This window comes from Falco punctatus, assembly GCF_963210335.1.
Source record: "Falco punctatus genome assembly, chromosome: 6".
In the NCBI taxonomy this organism is placed as follows: domain Eukaryota; kingdom Metazoa; phylum Chordata; class Aves; order Falconiformes; family Falconidae; genus Falco; species Falco punctatus.
Genome location: NC_137585.1, coordinates 40,285,139 through 40,308,119, shown reverse-complemented (window position 1 = coordinate 40,308,119; position 22,981 = coordinate 40,285,139). Strand labels below are relative to the sequence as shown.

General features: G+C 37.8%; 1 protein-coding gene and 1 long non-coding RNA gene across 2 annotated transcripts in view; one reads left to right on the top strand and one right to left on the bottom strand.

Moving 5' to 3' along the window:
• Positions 1–22,981, top strand: part of LOC308066250 — a 600,281-nt gene that overhangs the window by 49,468 nt on the left and 527,832 nt on the right. The gene's annotated exons all lie outside the window — the stretch shown is intronic.
• The window catches only part of TMTC2 (transmembrane O-mannosyltransferase targeting cadherins 2), a 375,978-nt gene that overhangs the window by 47,445 nt on the left and 305,552 nt on the right, over positions 1–22,981 (bottom strand). The window contains exon 14 of the mRNA XM_080393255.1: positions 19,482–19,545. Coding sequence (XP_080249381.1) covers positions 19,482–19,545 — 64 coding nt within the window. The remainder of the gene's footprint in view (positions 1–19,481; positions 19,546–22,981) is intronic.

The following is a 22,981-nucleotide window of genomic DNA, read 5'->3' as shown; positions in this document are numbered from 1 at the left end:
CAGTAATCGGCATGGCCAACCCATCAGAAACACAGAGGCTAAATGTTTTGGTTTAAAACAGTGCAATGAAGAAGCAGCTTGTTCTTTTAAGGGTTCCTGTTGAGTAAAGTCCATACTTAAAGAAGGACATGAAATTGCATTCACATGTGAATATTCCATCCCAGCACTTCTAGTTAAATATGGGTGAAGAATTCAGATACTTCTCTTTGATAAGTGAAGAGACATAGGAGGTACAATGACCGAGTAGTGAAGCAGCAGAGCATTATTGTAGAATGGCTCAATAAGCATGACAGCAAAACATGGTGACTGCTTCATTTTATCAGTGACCATCAGATAATGTACTGTCATACCTTTTTTATCCTCCTACAGTGATAGCAAGAATTTTCACTTGAACTTTTATTACTGGTGTTATTGCTGTAGCGCAGCATGGTATTTTCTGAAGCCATCAAAATGTCAACAGCTCCTTTTTTATCGCTAAAGACAACTGCGGGCAACAGAATAATTTCAGAGGTGGCACTTGCTTTTGACAGATCTCACAACTTTTGAGTAAAACCATGACCTAGGAGTTGCCCCAAGAGGTAAGGATACTACTTTAAAGCATGGGGGTGTGAAGAGAAGGTAAAAGGAGAGGCAGGGGAGGGACATGCAGTGAGATGGTTGCTGCCAACTGGATCTTACTCTCCAATGCAATACATTGACAACATCGTAAATTCAGTTGTGACACATGGAAGTAAACTTTTTTATAGGAGTGACCTAGTGTTGCCAGATAAGCCAAGTGCCAGTTATTCCTTCCGAGACTCACATTTCTGCCTGGTTCTCTATGCTATGAGGCTTCTTAAGAAACGCAGTTCAGTTTGCATATGCTAGGTCTGGTATTTTGTTCCAAACAGCACATGAATCACAACTAAGACGCTGATCTCCAGTAAGCTGGCTAAGATGACGTGAGTAAATTGTCTAGGAACAGAAAACTGGGTGCAAAAAGCATGCTGGAACAAGATGACAGGAAGTATGGCAAAACAGTATGTGTCAGAGAGAATAATAAAATTCAGAGCTGAGAAGGATTTCCTGTGTCATCATCAGTCCAGGCAGCAAAGCATTCAGTTCTGCTGCAAAACCAGAAAAATCAGTATCTTTGCAAACTCTTAAAATGGAAGAATGCTCTGCCACTTTTCCTCTACAACAGTTAAGTACATTATTTAAATTGCAAGTCTGCTCATGAACAATTTCAGTAAGTATGCTTTTGTGTTGACAACAGCTTTCAGCTTAAATAGCGAAGAGGGAAATGGAGAGAAAAACATTCTCCCTGCAAGTGTTAATTTGAATAAACATTGCAAAGAGCAGTTTCCATGCTTGTATTAGTCAGAAATGGACCTAAATGCCTCTGCTGCAAAGGAAGATTGCATCCCTATCTAATTACCTTAAGACTGACTAACATACATAGCTATATAAATCTAATTAACAAGCCTAGGCTCTAGAGAGGAGTGGATCCTTGGGTTCAGTCACCACCTTTAAGAGTACTACGCTGTTAACGCTGATGAAGAACAACCTACTAATATGTCACTAAACAGAAAAAGACTTCATTTAGTATGATCTTCATATTTTTTTCACCAAGCTAGTATCTCTAGTGAAGATGAACACCTTCTAGAAGAAAAAGAATACCCAAAAAGAAACACATAAATAATACAGTAGATAGGAAAAAAATAGGTTGTATTGAAAACTATTTATTTAATAGTCTCCGGTTAGGATAATATATCAAGTTAATAAGGTTGAAGAACTGCACGAGTTAATGCCTGTTCACCTTAACAACTGATGATACTACAGTAGCGTTAGGTCATGTACATTTTTAATTTATATTTTTATTATTATTTTACATTTGGACACTCTCCTCTGGACATTCAAAACAGACGACACTTTAACCTGCCTGGTGAAAGGAGAATATACATGGAAATTGTTTATATGCATCTAATCTTGTGTGCTTTCAAACACTGGAGAGTACCCTGTCTAAAATTGCAAACTATAGGATATGTATATTTAAAACCAGGAATTAAAAAGTGAAAACACGGTGGTTTACTTTTTTTTTAAAAAAATATTTTTTTAAAATTTATTTATGGGTAGCAGACATGGGAATTTTCATCCACAAGCATAATGTGAAGTTATTCAGTTTGCCTGTGGATTCAGACGTGGGTATCATTAAGGAAACCAACAGCCATGAGTCAGGGAGTTCTTGACTTGGCATGGGAAGGAAGCATCAAGCAGTCTACTTTGTTTCTCAAATTATCACATCAATAGGGGACATTTTAGCATCGATGTTCTCCAGCCAATGGAGATTTTTTTCCTCAACGTCTTTTTCATCTTAACCTTCAGAGACTGCTCAGAGTTTTAAAAACATAGTTATCCAAAACCAAACAAGTATGTATACATGTATATATCTTGCTGCTGAAAAGCTATCTACCATTGGCCTTTATATAAGTTCAAAGTACTGTTTTACACATCAGCAAGTTAACAAAAAAGCACGTGTTACAACTGGTAAAGCCCGCAGATCATAACAACAGCTGAAAAAGTCCCACAAAAATGTACTTACATTTGTAATTTCTGTGTATCTAGATTTTTTTCCTCAATGACCATACATCAATTGCTTTGATTTGTGCTTAAAAAACCTCCCAGTAACCACTCTCAGTTTATTTAGAAGCTATGATGGACATTTTTAGATAACATAGTTGTATTAACATAATAAAAGCTAAACAGGAACATACGTTATGCATATTTAATATTATGGTTATACTATAAAAAATAAACCCCCCAAAAACATTTTCCAGGCCTCAAAGTGTTTTTAATTAAAATTCCTGCTTTCCAACTCAAACGTTGTCATCACTATAGGATATGATAATCTTATCCAATTTTCCTAGCATTTTAGGATTTTATTAAAAAAATCTTCAAATGACTTAATTTTTGTTTATAGAAATCCAACTGTGCTCTGATGTCTGTAATTTGATAATTTTAATACATAGCTATGATTATGGTATAAAACATTTAACAACTATACCTTACCTAACACAAGTATGCTGCGTGCTAATTAGGAAGTCTGTACTCCCAGCAAGTGAGAAACTTGCTGAATAGAAATGTCATCTGTACTATCATACTGACAAATAGAAATTGTTCTAAATCTTTCAGAAACAAAATTTTGTCCTAGTAAGAAAGTTTTTAAAAAAATTCAATTCAGTTCTGCAAATGTATAATTATATCAAAAATGTATTTTTGCATGCACTTTCTTTCTAAATCATGAAAACCAGAAAAATAAATGGCTTTGTGTTACTGCCTAAAGATAAACCCAACTTTTAATTTAAGAGAAATGTAAAGCATTAAAAAAAAAATATATACTCTGTGTCACCCAGCAGCACACACGCAGAGCTGATTAGAATAGATGTCCATATTAACACAATCAAAATGGGCTAATCTTCAGAGAAAACTCCAATTTACAGATCATCTGAGGTTATGACCATAATCATACTCACAGTATGTACTACTAAAAAAGCTCACGTTTTTCAATCAAATTAAATGTCATTGGAAAACAAAAATGCCTGCTGAGAATCTGCCTGCTTTTGCCCAGATACTGATCAAATACATCAGTACCCACAGAAGGTTGTATAGTTTTTCAAGATGCTAGTCATAGGCATGTGAAGTACTGCATTAGAGCTTCCATTTCTGAGTAGAATAGTCAACTACTGAAATTTCAGAAAGAAGTGTTCACTTCTGGCCTTGAAAATTTAGTGAAGTTCTAATTAAGGGAATCTCAAAATCCACATTTCCAGTATTTTGACTCAAGATGTTCAGATGAATGTTAACTGTGAAACAAGGCTTTGCACCTTTGGCTGACAAGTGTAGTCGGCTCAACTAAATGCTTGAGAACTAGATTAATATTGATATTGCTGTGTGCTTTTGAAAACCGTTTAGGTGTTTGCAGTTGTAAGGTATACCTTTCAGGCACATTGTGTAAACCATTATGCAACTTGACATACTTGCTCTGAGCACAAAGAATGAGAAAACTTGCTAATTTGATCAAGGCTTATATCACACACAATCACTATCAAGCCAACCCACAGAAAACGTGTTGTGTTAAAGCTTTACAGAAACAGGAAAAAAGAAAACACTAGAACATTATGAAGCATTGTAGGATGTATTAGGATGAATTTTAGCCGTCATTCCATCCCTCCATTAACACATTTTCTTTTGGCTAACCCTCCCTAGACAACAGAATCAATCATTATTCCTCTATTGGTAATAATTTCACCGGCAGGAAAGTACAGTTGACATCTATCACATGAAGTAATAGATTTTCCATAGTAACACGGTTTATCAATAGTGTCCGAAGATATTTTCAAGTTGCTCAAAAAAATGCGAATTCAGGATGTGGAAACATTACCAAGGTAATTTTGCAAATACAAACTAACTCCATAACTTTGGAAATAAATAACAAAACTCTTGAGACAATGTGTTGTTCAAGGATCTACATTTTCATTTCAGAGTAGACACAACTGAAAATGCTTGAAAAAATCTTGTTCATAAATATTTTCTTTTCTGAAATTTCTGCATGGAAAATCTTAAAGTATTTGCATATCAACCTTTTTTTTCCTTCCCTTTTGTCCTTTTTCATCTATCACTGCCATGATTGTTGCACAGTGCAAAGTTTGTGCCCACACAGTGTCTTGATTTCAGTTTTACCCACAGGATGATGAGCGCAGCTGAGAAAAGAGACACATACTATTGGTCCTTTGCAACGTGCTGAATTACAGTGCTCTGTGTAATTCATAAGAATTCATACCCTACTTTTTGGCAGCCAGCAACCTGCAGGTGTTCCCTATATAGTACTTAGCAATTAAATCTACAGTACATATTAAAATTATTAATTTCCAGAGTAAACACAAGGATTTAATTTTGATTCTTGTAGCATAAAGATTTTAAGGCTGTAGTTTCTAAAATTTGGCCTTTTGGTCGCTAATAGTAAGACCACTGGGCACTAATTGTTCGCTAGGCTTTTACAATGTTGTGACCTGTAAAAAAATAAAATTACTTTCTGCTAGGGCAGCCTTATTTACTACATCTGATCAGTGACATATATGTTTACTGAGCTTTGTAAGTAATATCAACAGCAATAAGACAGGTTCAGTGGTAGATCTACGCATCCTACTCTGAAGGGTTGTACTTGACACTGCATGTGCTGCTTTTATCAAGCAGAAGCTTTCTGTATTCTTCAAACTACATTTTTAGGAAATGGACACGTGAAGCAATGCTGTGAATAATATTTTCCTTTTTTAAAAGGTTTAATTAATTATTTCTAAAAGCAGAAGAAAACAACTAATATTGCAGGATTAGCACCAAGAAATCAAAGTTCAATTCCTGCCTCTGAAATTCAGTGTCAAAAATTACTCAATAAAACCAGATGCTTGCTCCAAATTGCCCCAGAAAAAAACCCTCTGTGATTGGGGCAAACTATGATCCAGGGCCACCAGAATTGCTATTCAGTTCTGTAGTCAAAAGCTCAAGTTAATTTGCCTTCTCATTAAATATTTTCACTATACATACCATACATTCTATATGAACACCACAGGATCCTACAGAAATTAACTTTGGGTCCTACCTACCAGCAATCTTTTTGTTAAAGCTCATTTTTTGACCCTAAATTAAAAGGTTTGCCTCCTATGCAATTTCCATAATCTCTGTTCAGAAAGAATTTTCTTCTTCTATCGTGGGTAAAACACCCAATTTGTGAACTAATCTGCAAAAAAAAGTCCATCAATGCAGCTATCAGAACAGAATTTTTCAAACAGAACTAATGAAGGATCATGTATTGATCTTTCAAAAATAATAAAAAACAAGCTTGGTAATTTTAAGTGTATTTAAATGCAGTTAGAATGTGAAGAAATGAAGCAGAACTACTGAGTTACAATAAAACTGCATCAAATAACTCCGCCATGAATGTATCAATTATTTACGCCATAGAATCTAGAGAGACATACAGCAAACCTTCATATGGAATTTAATTTAGGGTTTTACTGTGGATTTTCATGTTTACTTTTGTTGCTATATTGCAAAAGATTTCTATTTTTTTTCACACAGTAATTGTTTTTAGTAAGTTTGAGTGAGCCAGATGCTGAGGCAACTGGCACTGTTACAAACCATAATGTCAGATTAAAGTTACTTACTGTTACAGAAAAACAATCTTTACTGGAGCACCTGAAGAATTAGTAAAACTGTCTCAGTAACAGAGCTGTTCATTATATGGAAGGCATGTTTCATAAGTGTAGGTACACTTGAATGTATATTTGCTTTCCAGTATTTGCTTTCCAGACCTCTAGGCTGTAACTTTCCCAGGGAAAAATACATTCTAATTGGTACTGATGTTACACTTAAAGACAAATCCCAAGAAAATTACTTCAGCGAGACACTTGCTATGCATCCCCTTCCTAGCAGTCTGCAAACATAACAGTACTCAGGCAGATCTCAGACCAAAACCACCCTTATTTGTAGGGCATTTTCCACCTATACAGTCACCTAGATACACACAGAGGTATGGGAGGGTGGGAGAGAATACCAGTAATATCAAAACCATCTTGTGAAACAGAAACCTAACTTCTCCAGAACTTGGGGGTGGGTGGGGGTGGGGGGGTGGGGATTCAAATAGGACTGCCAACCCACAACTAAAAATCATTCCTAGACTGAGAAATACATTAGAACTATAGATTAGGAAGAAAATTAGGAAGTTACTTATTGCAAAACATCCTAATAAGAATGTAATTAGAATATACTGTTGCTGGGCTTATTTAATGCTGGGCTTATTTAACTTTCTTATCAGTTCTAATTGCATAACAAATTAATTGCATTGTTTCTAGAATCAGCACTAGAATACTCTATTAGGAAAAACTTTGCTGGATTCTCTTTTAATTGAGTGCAAACAGATGGATTAATTTCTGAAATGCTACTCTACTGCCGAGTTCTATATTTCATGGCACTTTATGTTTGATTGACGCTGAGGGCTACATTTACAAGGCAAAGCCAATCTTGTACTCTCCAGGAACTGATGCAGGCAGCATAGTACCCCCTGCTATATTACTATGAGACTGTGAATCACAATCAAGTACATAGGTCTATCCATACATAATAATACATCATCACTTCCATAATTTCAGCAAAGAGACTGCATCTTTACAAACTACTGCCTCCCATCATCTCAAAGCATGATTCCTTTTATTTAAGTCAGTAGTACAAATCCACACTGTGACTTCCTATTAATTAGTTTTGCAAAACTATTTTTTTAATTATTCAGTAAATGAAGATCATAGTTAAGTACAAGCACAACTGTTGCAGTTATTTTCATACTGAAACGTAATCAACAAAAAAAGTATGTGCCTACTAAGATGTGGACAAAACCCACTAGTATGCTAGATGAAACAAATCTGCGCTCCAAGAGCCAGACCTAGCTGACCTCACAACATTTTTTGTTCAAATAATTTTGATGGTGGACTGAACATATCCCTATAGCAGATAAAGACTCCAGATATCAGAGTCATAGAATGGTTTGGGTTAGAAGGGACCTTAAAGATGATCTAGTTCCAACCCCCCTGCCGTGGGCAGGGACACCTTCCACTAGACCAGGCTGCTCAAAGCCTCATCCAGCCTGGCCTTGAACATTTCCAGGGATGGGGCATCCACAGCTGCTCTGGGCAACCTATGCCAGTGCCTCGCCACCCTCACAGCAGATAATTTCTTCCTAATATCTAATCTAAATCTACCCTCTTTCAGTTTAAAAGCATTACTTCTTGCCCTATCACCACATGTCATGTAAAAAGTCCCTCTCCAGTTTTCCTGTATGCTCCCTTTAGATTCTGGAAAACTGCTATAAGGTGTGTCCCCCAGCTTCTTCCCCAGGCTGAACAAGTGCAATTTTCTCAGCCTGTCTTCGCAGGAGAGTTGCTCCCACCCTCTGATCATCTTTGTGGCCCTTCTCTGGACTCACTCCAACAGGTCCGTGTCCTTCTTATGTTGGGGGCCCCAGAGCAGAACACAGTACTCCAGGTGGTCTCTCATGAGAGCTGAGTAGAGGAAGAGAATCACCTCTGTCAATCTGCTGGTCATGCTTCTTTTGATGCAGCCCAGGATACAGTTGGCTTTGTGGGCTGCAAGCGTACGCTGCTGGGTCATGTTGAGCTTCTCATCCACCAACACCCCCAATTCTTTCTCCTCAGGGCGGCTCTCAATCCATTCTCTGCTCAGCCTGTATTTGTGCTTGGGATTGCCCTGGCCCATGTGTGGGCCCTGGCACTTGGCTTTGCTGAACTTCATGAAGTTCGCACAGGCCCAGCTCTCAAGCCTGTCAGGGTCTCTCTGGATGGCATGCCCTCCATCCAGTGTGTCAACTGCACCATACGTGTTGGTGTCATCCACAAACTTGCTGAGGGTGCACTCCATCCCCCCATCCATGTTGTCGACGAAGATGTTAAACAGTTCTGGTCCCAGTACCAATCCCTGAGGAATGCCCCTTGTCACTGGTCTCCACTTGGACATCAAGCTGTTGCCCACAACTCTGAGTGCGACCATCCAGCCAGTTCCTTATCTACTGAGTGGTCCATTTGTCAAATCCATGTCTCTCCAGTTTAGAGACAAGGATGTTGTGTGGGACAGTGTCAAATGCTTTGCACAAGTCCAGGTAGATGACATCAGTTTGTCTTCCCTCATTCACTAACACTGTAACCCCGTTATAGAAGGCCACCAAATTTGCTAGGCATGATTTGCCCTTAGTGAGGCCATGTTGGCTGTCACCAATCACCTCCTGATTTTTCATGTGCCTTAAAACATAGTTTCCAGGAGGATCTACTCCATGATCTTGCCACGCACAGAGGTGACACTGACTGGCCTGAATTTCCCCAGGTCTTCCTTTTTTCCCTTTTTAAAAGTGGGTTTATGTTTCCCCTTTACCAGTCAGTGGGAATTTCACCAGGCTTAGCCACTTCATCTGCCAGTTCCCTCAGGACCTGCAGATGCACCTCATCAGGTCCCATGGACTTGTACACCTTCAGATTCCTTGGTCTCAAACCTGATCTTCTCTCACAGTGGGTGCTTCTTCATTCTCCCAGTCCCTGCCTTTGCCTTTTGTGATTTGGGCAGTGTGGCCAGAGCACTTACCGGTAAAGACTGAGGTGAAAAAGCCATTCAGTACCTCAGCTTTCTCCATGTCCTGTGTAACCAGGTCTTCTGTTTCCTTCCAGAGAGGACTCACTTTTTCCCTAGTCTTCCTTTTTATCAGTGATGTACCTCCAGAAGCTTTTCTTGTTGCCGTTGATGTCCCTGGCCAGATTTAATTCTATCAGGGCTTTAGCTTTGCTACACTGATCCCTGGCTGCTCAATTTCTCTGTATTCCTCCCAGGCTACCTGTCCTTGCTTCCACTCTCTGTAGGCTCCCTTTTGTGTTTTATTTTGTTCAGGAGCCTGTTGTTCATCCATGCGTGCCTCCTGGCATTTTTGCCTGACTTCCTCTTTTTGGGACACATTGCTCCTGAGCTTGGAGGAGGTGATCCTTGAATATTAAACAGCTTCCCTGAGCCCCTCTTCCCTCCAGGGCTTTATCCCATGGTATTCTACCAAGCAGATCCCTGAAGAAGCCAGTTTGCTCTCTTGAAGTCCAGGGTAGTGAGCTTGCTGTGCACTCCCCTTGCTGCTCCAAGGATCTTGAACTCCACCATTTCATGGTCACTGCAGCCAAGGCAGCCCTCGAGCTTCATATTCCCCACAAGCCCCTCCTTGTTGGTGAGAACAAGGTCCAGCATAGGACCTCTCCTTGTTGGCTCCTCTATCACTTGGAGAAGGAAACACATTCTAGGAACCTCCTGATTATACCCTGCTGTGTTGTCCCTCCAGCAAATCCTGGGGTGGTTGAAGTCTTCCACAAAGACTAGGGCTTGTGAACATGAGGCTGCTTCTATGTCCAGAGAGGGCCTCATCTTCCCAGTCTTCCTGGTCAGGTGGCCTGTAGCAGGCCCCCACTATAATGTCACCTGTCCCTGCCCTCCCTTTAATCTTGATCTATAAGCTCTTTGTTGCCTCCTCATCCACCCCCAGGCAGAGCTCCATGCGCTCCGGCTGGTCACCCTCTCCTTGTCTCCTCTGCTCACCCTTCCTAAAAAGTCTGTATTCTTCCGTTCCAACACTCCAGTCTAGGAGCCATCCCACCACGTCTCCATAATGCCAATAAGATCATAGCCCTGCAGGCAGGCGCACATCTCTAACTCCCCTTGTTTATTCCACATATGAAAAACAGAAAAAGAAATGTGAGAACACTAAGATTTCTGCTCAAGTTAATTGAGGTACAGTCCTATACAATTTTTGAATCAAGGACTTGACAATAAAATAGCTCAAGTATTATTTGGTATGAGAATGTCTTCTCTTTATTTACAACTTATCCATTGATAATTACAATCACCTGATGGGATTGGAAGAACAGTGTTCTGTATCTAGGTAGGTGTCTGGAGAGACACCAGAACCTATAGCTTAATACCAGGGTGAATATCTTCTTAAGAAACATCACTGAACTAATAAGAAACATGCATGATTTTTGTGAAAACATGGTCTTTCACTTTTTAGAGATTTAGTCACATAAACGTTTTTAACACTGAGGCAATACAGCCTACAACGGAAAATGGGTGCATAAAACAAAATAGTTTGGGGTATTTTTTTTGTGTGAATAAAAGACTTTATGAGGAGCTCCAGGCAGCACAAGGTGTTGCCACCTGACATACTGAACACCTTATATGACCTATGTCCTAGACAAATAGTGCATGAATTATTAGAGAGGTTTTTTTCTCTCAAATTACATTAAGCATGAAATTACTGTTTCAACTGTTCTTGGTAATAGTAATTGACAATTTAATGATGATCTTAGGGTTATTTAAGTTAGAAAAGAGAAGTTAGTATATAGTTGCTTATTTCCAACATTTGTTCCCCCTGTTAAAGAAAAGCATGTCTATACATTTTGCAGTTCAGAAAGATGAATGATTCAGAAAATACATAATGCTAGTAATTAGACCATAGAAGGACTAATATTTATGGGAAATCTGTAAACATTTTCATACCTAAAAATGAAATGAAAAGCACTCCAAATTACTATGGCAATAAGTTTCTGGCTTACTTTGCTAAGTGTTTCTGGGTATGCAGCTTACTCTTTGAAAAACTCCGCTAAGAGTTCAGAGCTGCTTGCACAATTTCACTTGAAGAAATCAGTAACTACAGAGCTCCATTGACCTCTCACACGCAGGAGAAACAGAAGCAGCTATAAAAAAAGTCAATGGTGTTACTGCAATGCAATATCTATGTAAGCAGAAGAAACTCAGATGTATTTTCTTTTCAGTAATTTAGAACTTGCACAGACAAAATACTTATGTATTGATTAGGATGTCAATGTACAACAAATTATTCTAGATGGGAAATAAACAGCAACTTAAAGGCATTTTAATTCTATTCCAAAGCTCACAAATTACACCGAGTGAGCCAATTGATCTCAGCTATTTGCATATTGAACTGCTTGGAAATAAGTACAAATGAACACCCCATATTCTAACCCTCACAAAACTGAAGCAGAGAACTGTAATGACATGATTTCCAGCTATCTCCTATGCACCTTACATGAAGATGGATCACAATAGAGAGACAGATTTAAGTATTTAATAATCACCCAGAAGCATGTTCAATCTTTGCTTTTACAGAGCTGCCACAGCTCTGTAACACATGTAGAGTTTTCTGGGATAAAGCTATAAATATTCTTATATTTCCCAAAAGAATTTCAGTGTTTTCAATAGCTGAGTAAATTGGTTTTCAAATTATACAACTCATCCTGATATTGCACTTCAGTATTAGAGGTAAATATCCCCATTCTAATAGTCTGTGTTCTTTCTTTTTCCTCTGATGGAGATCATAGGGATGCGAAATGCTATATGGGGAGTTTTGTTTGTTTTTCCTGTTGTTTTTTATAAGGTGGGAGGCACTAATCTCTGCTGAAGTAGGAATACTTTAAGATTCAGCACAACAGCCTGTACACCAGCAGGGCTTGAAGCTGACAATTGTGTATGACAAAACCCCTAAATGTTCTTTAAAATATTTAGGAAGACCATGAACAAATATAATTGCAAATATAGAAAGATAACTTTCAGTTCAAAAGAAGACACAGTTTTCCCCAAATAGCTGGATAGAGAACATATCTGCCTTGCACTTAGCCCCAGACAGGAGAGAGAAACTGAGTGTAAGAACCTGGAAGGGGTGAAACAGCAACAACAACAACAAAAGAAAATTGAGCTGGGGGCCCAAATTAGATTTAAAAAGCTTTCCAGCTCAGGAGGAGAAGAGAAACTTCGTGCATGGAATAAACTTTTCACATGGAGAAATGTTGCTATTTTTGTGCAGACACTGAAGAGCCTTTCTACCTGAAATGAAAGGCAGCCTGCATTCAGTTAATATTAATTTTCTTGAATTTCTCCATTCTGTACAACCTTTAGGCCAGGTCAGCCTTTTGCTAGGCAGGCTGAAAAATTTCACAGCTATTCTCATATCAAATCTCAAGAGTCAGTCCTCTATTGCCTGTCAATGGAGAAGTCTACCCAATTTACAGGAACTAAGAAAGTGCTCTTTCATCCTTTTGAAATCAGAGTGGTGTCCTCTTTTCTCTAAGGGTGTTCCACTATCTCCCCATCCAGTGGAGCAGATTCATGCCTAAGCCTCCCATCCCTGTGTCTGTCTGAAGTCAAACTATTAAAAGTATGCCATCTGCAAATAAAGTTCACATCAGTAATGCAGACGTTCTCACTAGAAAGCCACAGTACCCTTTTTAGTACCTAAAAGTCCTGCATGCCCTGTAACAATTGGTTCAGTCTTTAGGATGCAACAGAGTAGGAAAAGAGGAAAAGAGGAAGAACTAGATCCAGGGAAGTCTTCTTATTCCTCACACCTTTACCAGCAGAGAAGAGACGAGGCATTTTCAGGAGGCCAAGAGTGTTTCTGGGCTGGAAGGAAACCACAGCCATTCACATCATTGAGGCAGAAAGTTTGGCACACTTGAGAGGAAGCCTTCCACAATGTGAGTCTTAGCAGCAGCTGGTGCTAGTAGTGGGAAGCCGTACAGCCCTGGCATAGGGCAGAAGAATCTAGAAGCAGCTCAGAAGGCAGGCAGGCAATCAGTAGAAGCCCCACCTGCCTCACAAAGCCCACTTTTGTATTTTCTGCAAAGGTAGACACAAGTAATGGAAGACAACTTAACAGGTGAATCTGCTGAATGCTAACTACCTAAAAATAAAGTCCTGTGGTCCATGGCACCAACACATAAAGATAAAAGATTGCCATGTGTTCATTACTTTGAATAAACAGGTAAACAGGCAAAAGAATGTTTTAAAACAAGGATTCTCAGCTGGAAAGTGTCATGCTTTGCTGGCAACAATACATGGTGTAAAAATCACGTATGTACTGTTTCTTTAGAGGGCTACATCAGCTTTATTCATGTTATGCTCTGAAAACCAGGAGGATGATGGCAAGACACTCTAATTGGGTTTGGATAACAGGGATTAGGCAGACCTGCTCAAAGAGCTGCAAGAGCAATAGATTCATCACTGGTGAGGGATCTGCAGCATCCCTGGAGCAATGTGAGGATGACACTGGATCCAGTGAAGCATGGAACAATGCCAGGTTTTTGTCAATTGGGGATCAGCTGCAGACAATTCAAGAATCATTGTAAACCCATTCATTACTGCCATCAGCAGCAGAACTAACATAGCAGGAGGTCTTAAAACTTTTATGAAAATTCTCCCTGGCAGTAACAGGACATGCCCTTAACAAAGCTGGCAAAATGGATTAAAGCTGTCTCCTTCACAATTACTCCCAGCCTGGTAAAGCTATATGAGAGAATTACTTAATGTTCAGGAGAAAGTCAAATAGGGAAATTTGGCATGGAAGCACCTAAGGAAAAAATACATAATAAAGCAGATCTTGGCTGCATATGTTTCAAGACAAAATCCAACATCTACTTTATTTTTTAAAGATGTATATACTACCGGAAGTATATTCATTTTTAGAGGTCCTGCCATGAATAAACCCCATATATTATGAACACTTCCCATAAGGAGGCACTGAAAGCATGTTATCTATAAGGTGGCTATAAAAATACAGTCAATTATCTGGAAACCACCAGCATTCTTCTTTCTACTGTTAGACAGCTCAAGGTAGAGAGCTTACTACAAGCCTGGAGACTTTGACATGAAATCTGTATTCCAGCATTGGGGAAAAAAATAAAAGCAGCACTTGTAGAAAGTGCTTTTTAATATGATATTGTGTTAACTGATTACATAAACCCTTCAAGTCAAGAAATGGTTTAGTCCCCCACATCATGACTAAACCATCTAGTGGAAACTGTATTTATTTTACTTATAAGTACATTTCTCCTTTCCCCCTCATTCTATGTGTGTGTCTTTATATATGTTGTTACAGTAAGACATTTAATCAAGCCCTTTTGAAGTAGTAGAGTGGAAACAGCTGTTTCTGACAATGTGCTGATGACATGGGGCTTAAAGCTGTCATGAGCTCCAGATTGCAAGCAGCACTAATATGTGCTTGGGATGGCAGTGACTTGGAGGTCATGGCACCTCCTGTAGGAATGCTTCTAAGCCAATCAGCTCAAGGTGGTGGCTCAAAGTCTTAAGGCTCTGGTGAGCTCTCTTTCACTTAATACTCTTGAGGTCACACTTCAAAGTGCCCTTTCCTCTCAAAAGCCATTGGACATGTGGGGGTTCTAGAGCAGCTTTTCAAAGATTGGCTGCTTCAAGTTCAGACTTAAAAAATTAGAAATGCAGTTCTATACACAAACGATGTCTTAAAAAGTCGAATAAAAGCTGAAGCTTAAGTCAATATCTCACATTCTTGTAAAGAATGCCAATTTAAAGAGTTTCTAGATGACCAGTTTTTCCACAACAAAGTGAGCTTAAAGCTCACATTTTAGACTGCCTAAGAACTCGTTAAAACAATTTCCTGATTTGTGAACAGGCATAGGGCACCTAGAAACTATCTCTGAATACAGATTTTCCTCAGCAATACTCCCACTCAGAATAATTACTGCATTGATGTCCTGCTGTCCAAGAAACTTACACTTTCGTGTCTTCATGCAACTATACTTGTTAAAATTAGACTACATATAACATATATCCAAGCCAACATTGCTAGAACAAACACATATGTGCTTCTCACTGAGAAGGCTCTAAAATGATTTTGGTTTGATCATGATAAACACACAATGTGGGAATGCATTTTTTGGAAAGTGTTCAAAAATATCCAGGGTCTAAGGAAGCTAATCTCTGTAGGTTACCTATGGAGTTGAAGGAGGAAAAGAGAGTCCTGTAAGAAACAATTTATAGCAAATAAAAGCAGAAACCCTCTCTGAACTGCTTCCTGGATTCCCCTCGCCCCCTTGGCTCTCCAGGGGAAAGTCAAGTCTGTGAAGCCTATTTGGGAATAAATAGACGTAATTCTTGAGAATGCTTGTTTCTTCAGTGAAATTTAAGACAAAGGATTCCCATCTCCACAGCAGCACTATATTCTACAGAAAATACTGCTGTTCTGAAATTTGATGTGAAGTTACTTTCACAGAGGATAAAAACACCTACTGCAAATAAGGCCAATCATGAACATTATTAAGAAAACATTAAAGTTTAAAACTGGAATACTAATACTAGCCAGATCTGGTTTTTCTTTGCACCCAAACTGCATTTTAGCTGATGTTGCTATTGTACCAAAGTATTTTAATTTTTTTTTACACTCTGCAGAATGAAGGTGTGTATTCAAAAGCAAAGATGATGTTAAGGTGTGGATATACATTTTAACACCCTGTACACACAAATGTGCTGTATTCAATTGTTCTTTTATGGGTATTTTTTTTTGGCAAATACTTTATTCATCTAACAAAGCTTTTCATGGAGGAAATAAATGGCGTTTTCCATAGTTTTCAGTCCTCTCAGAATCAGTTCAATGATGAATGAATCACCCCCAATACTAAAAAATTAAAATCTTTCTGTTTGCTTTCTTAAAACCAATGGCTTGCGTGTTTCAGAGAAGTTACATCTCCCCTGTAACTGAACACTGTTTTTCTAGGGATGTTTTTAGCCTCCTTAGTCACAACTTTTATAAAAATGGATTAGTTGAATGAGAAAGTGACTCAGACATGAAGGCATATTGGTTGCTCACTGCTGCTCCCCCGTCTTGAGACACTGAAATAAAAGAAGGCTTGCATGGGAGACAAATGCAAGAGTGGAGAGTGCTATCTGGAAAAAAACCTGAAATAGCTAAGTAGCTCTGAAACTTATAACTCAGCTGGCCATTTAAACTGGATTTGGCTTTAGAAGAGCTCAGCAGAGCAGCTTCTGGATCCAAAGGACTTATACACGGGGAAACAGGTGAGGAAGTATTGTGTATTCCAAAAGCAACAGGAACAGTTGAGAAACCAAAGGAAGGGATGCAAAAGGAAAACAAAGCAAAAATGCTGAAAACAAAATTGTGTCATGAAAGCTCACTGAGTATACAAATTCACTAACAATCAGTAAAAGATTGAGTTTGTAGCGTTACTAACATCTTATTGCTGCTAAGGATGGCATTTTATAGTAGTGATATTAGAGGTATTACACAATATGTAATACTTGTAAAGAAATGGATGCAAGAGAGTGGAAATCTGAGTTTTGTTTCAGGCTGCATTAGCTGAAAACCTCTCAGGAGCCAGGCACAGGTCTAATTCTCAAGAATAACTGACAATTGTCTTGATATAGTTAATAGGAAAGAAGTTGGTAACAGAGAAATGGACCTTCAACTTGGGATCTGGAGGAGGGATTGGTGAACCACAGGAGAAAAAAACCACAACATACTGGAAAAAAAAAGCAGAGAGACAGTTTACTTGGGATCCTGATCCATAATCAACTAATGTCAACAGGTATCATCTGAAGCACCAGAGGAAGGAAGGTTCCTGTTAAACAGATACTTTTAGCACTTAATAGTTCTAGGAACAAGGCTGACCCACTGCACAGAACAAGACTTTAGTGCTGCCACTCAGTATTCTCATCGAGAGGGAATTTGGGAACAGACCTCTTAGCAACTAACATTAAACAAGTGCACACTAATATACATATAGATATGTGTATATATATATACAGAACTGTATGTGTGCATGCATCTGTACATTATACCATGTTCATACACCTAGTATTTTCAATTTTCTGCAAAAAAATAAAATAAAAATCCTTCAGCACTGTATCTGGCTTAAGGATATTTCTTTAGTATCTTGACTCATACAATTTTGATGATCCTTCATATTCACAAGACAGTGAGAAGATATGAAGGCTATATTCAAAATAATAAATTAAATTATGGGCATTTTCAAGCTGTGAAGATGGTTCCTTCACAGCTGTGGATGGGGCAGTCTCTCAGGCAGTACCTGGGTATGCTCTGAGGAGCTGGGTGGATCAACACAAAATAGTCCTGGATGCATATAATTTACCACTACAGATGTAGCTATGTAGTACCAGGGTTTCCTAATTTGCATTCCATACCCCTTTGGAACGATTGGGATCTTCTGTCTTAACATGTCTGCATTATATTGCTTAGTACCTAGAAAATTTCCTCAAGTGGCTTCTTTTCCTTCAACTCTGAAACTATTATGCTAAATTTGAGAGTTAATAATAAGAAAGATATGTATGACTATTTCTGTTTTTATTTTCATACTTGAGAGACTGCCCTTGTAGAGTCATCAGACAGTTGATGTTGGCAGTGAAAATGGATACAACTTTCCCACTCTGCATCATTAAAATATTTTTTAAAATTCATGAACCATATGCATACTATTCTTAGCTAAAAAGTTAAACTTTATCATCTTGAATGTAAAAGTTAAATTATCTCTTAAAGAAAGCTGAACAGCAGTGCCTATTAGATTTTCATTTAAACTAATCAAAGTCAGAAGAAAGTTGCTATAATAAACTGTTCTGATGATCTTATCCTGCAAAAGGGATACTTTGGTCTTAACATGTAAAGCTTGTCAGCAATACCTAGAAATACCTAGCTTTAATAGTACCACTGCCATGAGCTAGAAGCCCTCAGCTACTTCCAAAGCTCTCTGAAAAACCTCATGCATATAATAATATTAATATATGGTTATATATTTTTTTATAATCTGAGAAACATTTTGAAAGTACAATTAATGGCAGAAAAGAGAAGAGGAACTGTACCAATATTCAGGCAACTGAGGGAATTCTTTCAAAATTAAGGTACCCATTCAAAAAAAACAAAACCCAAGTCTTGCATCTGAAAGCATAAGGAATCACCAAATCTAAACTGCTGGCTCACAAAGTAAGAATTAAAGAAATACATAGATTTCAGAGAGTTCTTCTTAAAAGATTGTGCGAAAGTGTGCAATTTCATATGAATAAGGTATTTTTGTTTTTTTTGAATTATATTTTGTTAGCTTGTTTTGAGTCTTAGCTGGTGTTGGTTTTGAATCTTAGGCCTCAAAAAAATTTGGTTTAAGCTTGTATTTTTTTTTACTTGGGGTTTTTTGGGGGCGTTTTTTTGGGGGTTTTTTGTTTTGTTTTGTTTTGTTTTGTTTTTGTTGTTGTTTTTTGTTGTTGTTTTTTTTTTACTTAAAATTGCTAACTTGTATCCTCAAATTTGGCACTATAGACTTCTGTGACAGGAGTGTGTTCTAGATTTGATATATTGCACAAAGTATTAGATATTTAAAACAAAATCTGTCCCATTTATTCATGATTTTTTTTATTCCAAAATGTGAAGGTAATTGAAAAGAAATGTAACACTGAATAAAAAATGGTAAAAATAAATTATTTTGTTTCTTTAGTTCTTGATGCAATAGGATTGGAAACGAGGTTTTCTTTTTAAAAAGGGTCCGTCACATACTCCTCCATATCTCTGCTTCAAGGAATAAGCATTTCTTTGTCAACATACAACTTTAGAGGTAAAATAATCTTTAAATTTATTGAACAGTAATATTTGTCAGAAGTTATGGCAGAGGAAAAAGCATAAATGTATTATTTAAAATGCTCTGAACGGATGACAGAGTAGCCTTTCATTCTCTTTTATTAGTGAGAATAGATGGAATTAGGAAAGCTTTCCAAAGTTAACACATTTAAAGGTAAAGAAATCTAAATCTAGAAATCTTTTCCAAGTATGTTAGCCAAGTAAGATTTGTTGCTAGAACCTTCACTGAGGTAACTTGAATGTACAGCGATTGGTTTGACAAATTAACAGCTTTACCTGACTATCCAATAATTAACCATTAAAATAACATATATAATATAGGCCAAGAGATCAAATGCTCCAGCAGGAAGTTTCTCCTCAGCAGAAAGGGTTCAGCACCGCAGCATGTTCATCAACTTCAGTAATGGATATCATTAAAGAAGGTACTTACATTAGGTCTTAATCCTGCTGCCATTTCATAATACTTCTCGGCTTCTTCATTGAGGCTGGCTTGTCTATCAGGACAGAAAAAAACAATATACTTCATTTTCCTTGGGTTCAAAAAGAAACTATACCTAAAGAATAGCTAAAAACAAAACACTGCAACTACTTCCCACTGTTTAGGGATATTGTCCTAATAAATGCACAAAATATGTCAATCTATAATACTTTTTATAGTGCAGAATGTTTATTATTATCATAAATCCTCTTTGCCTACCTTTATTTTCTGTTTAGTTCTGAAATTATATTAGTACACAACAGAGAAATGCAGAAGGTCAAACACTCATCTGAGGCAAAAACAGAGACGTACCCATCTTTGCCAGAGGAAAATCTGGCTTTTTTTTTTTATATATATAATTAGCTATACTAACAGTAAATCATGAAGCTGTAGATTATACAATAATGCAGTTTTCTTTCTAAGAACACTGTAATTCCAGAAAATAAAAATAAGTATCAAATACAAAGGTTTCTCAGAAATAGGTTTCCATGATTTGGGGTATTCATTCAGAAAACAGTTCTGATTCCAACATTTACTCACATCAAACTGATAGGGGATGTACATTTAGATCTCATATCCCAAGGGAACAAGATGAGTTTCTGGGTACCTGAAGCATTATCAGCTCAACTCTTTTTCTTTTCCTTACTAATATAGATGGCATCTACATTCTTCTAGTAGTTTGATTCTTATTTTTTCTGAGTTTTCAGTTTAAAGCTTTCAAATGAAAATGCAAAACATTGCCAAAGAAATCTAAACACATTTTTGTCTCAACAGGCCCTTTTTATCTCTTCTCTCAAACTCATGTTTTCTCCTTTTGTTTCCACCTTCTTATTTCCCTTCAACTATTGCTTTTGGCTACTAGCCCAATGAATATCAGCTGATCACATACATGTCATGAGCAAGATGGTAAACATTTAAGAACAACAAGGACTATCAGGCAGGCTACACATCTGCTGCTAAAGATACGTGGTTTGTTTTGTTTTTTTTTTTTCTATGAAAAGTTAGGTCCTTTCATAGAAGAATTAGGACAGATCTTCAGCATATTTGTGTTATGTGATTACAGATGCACTTCTGTGATACAGAATGGAAAAAATAGAAAATAAGCATAATGCTGAGTAGGGCTGGTTGGTGGGATTTTTTTGTTCTCTTTTCTGCTGCTTCTGAGAGCAGTTACTAGCTCAAAGAATATCAATCAACTGAGCACTTCTATCTGGAGATTTAACCTTGTTCATTACATGAGCTTTTACATGCTTTTTTATTCAATGATCAAATTGTGTTCTAATTTTATGTTCCCATCCACCCAAATTTTAAATATTAACCACATAATACATGATAGGCTTTTAATCCCAATCAACACATTTTGACAGTTATTAGTCTTGGGAGGCGAAAGGAAGGAAGGATAATCCCTTTGAAGTTTCTCACATAATTCACATGCAAGCTGAAACCACTTCCTGACTAATAATTTGCCAAGTAGAACCTGGTTTATACCTGTTAACTGTTCTAAATTACTTTGGACATGTATCATTGACTCAGTGGTTGCAGTGGTTAGAAACGACTGAATGTCTAAAAATATAAATTTAACCTGCTTCTGAATCACTCCTGCTGAGCATTAGTAGCACTTGAAACAACTCGGAAAAAAATGATCACATACTTCTGAATTTCAGGATTCGCTACAAGGCACATAAAATGAAACATGTCACAGAGGTTCGTGGTTTGGGTTTTTTTCCACTTTACACAAAACTGTCAGGAAACAAAACATTTCTAAACATGGTGAAATTCTGTGCAATAAACAAGGTGCTTTATCCAAGAGGCAGATAGAGACAGTACACTTCACCTCCAGAAAGTGTTGGCATGTGAACATGGAACAAATTAAAATCTTGTCCCCTCTGAGCCTAGTGGTAATACATGGCTTGCTTTCCCCCCACATGTACATCTTGAAACATGGATCATTAATTCCTAAGTTGCAACCAGTTTGAATTTACAGTTCTCCATTAAAAATGGTTTATAGAAATGAATGCACACCACACTAATCTGATCAGGAATGTGCCAGTTCCATTTCTAGGGCATTCAGCAGCAGTTCCTTCAGTTAAGATACAGCAGAATTCTGGTTCCCATTTTCACTGGAAATCTAAACTAGAAAATCGCTATGTTAAGCCCTGGAATGGCTTTCCCTCGAGAAAAATTAAAGGCACAGAGGTAGGAAATTGCAGTAACCCTATGCCATTGAGCAGTAAAGGGCCCTGGATCAATGTCAAATAATAGGAGGACACTACTAAAGGTAACAAAATTCACGTTAGAGTAAAACATTAGATAAAATGTTTATAATAAAATAGGAAGGAAGAAAAAAGCAAAGAGAAGTTCAGAAGATAGTCCTTTCCTATTTCAACCTCTATCTTAAATCTTTTCATGAGGACTGACCTTGAAAACATATCTGATTTCCCCCATTAACACCTAGCATTCAATCTTATTTTAAGGGACAAAAATGCCTCGTCTTTTTACTCTCTCATATCTCTTAACCTGAGCCTCCAGACCTATCAGTTCCCTGTATTTTGTTCCAGCTTGCTGCCAGTGACACCTCATCGATGTGCTTCACACCACATAGCTCTTAGGTTCTCCTGACACACAGTTATATTCAGCTTGCATTCGTTTTGAATCTTTGTGTTGATCACTGCAAAAAATACTGCTTTAAGAGAGAAACATCACCAATTCTGACTGGTTTAGATACATAAACATGTGAATGGTGTAGGGTTATTTTTAACCTGTCAGTTGCTTGGTTGTTGTGGTTTTGGCTGGGACAGAATTAATTTTCTTCTTTGTAGCTGGTACAGTGCTGTGTTTTGGATTTAGTGTGAGAGTAATGTTGATAACACACTGATGTTTTAGCTGTTGCTAAGTAGTGTTTATCCTAAATCAAGAACTTCTTAGCTTCCCATACTCTGCCAGTGAACAGGTACACACGGAGCAAGGTGGAAGCAGAGCCAGGACAGCTGACCTGAACTAGCCAAACGGATATTCCATACCATGGGATGTCATGCTCAGTATATAAACCGGGGGCAGTTGGCTGGGGGCCACTGATCACTGCTCGGGAACTGGCTGGGCATCATTCAGTGGATGGTGAGCAGTTGGATTGTGCATCACTTGGGTTTTTTCCTTGGATTTTATTCCTCTCTCTCCCTCTTCTCTACATTATAATTATTATTGTTACTGTTGTTGTTGCTATTATTAATTATTTACTTTATTTCAACTATTAAACGGTTCTTTTCTCAACCCATGGGTTTTACCTTTTTCCAGTTCTCCTTCCCATCCCACCAGGGGTGGAGGGCAGTGAGTGAGAAGCTGTGTGGTACTGAATTGCTGGCTGCGGTTAAATCACATTGGTATAAGGCTTCAGAGTATCGACTTTTTTTTTTAAGTAAAATCATGGATGTCATCCCAGCTATAAAGCAGGTTTT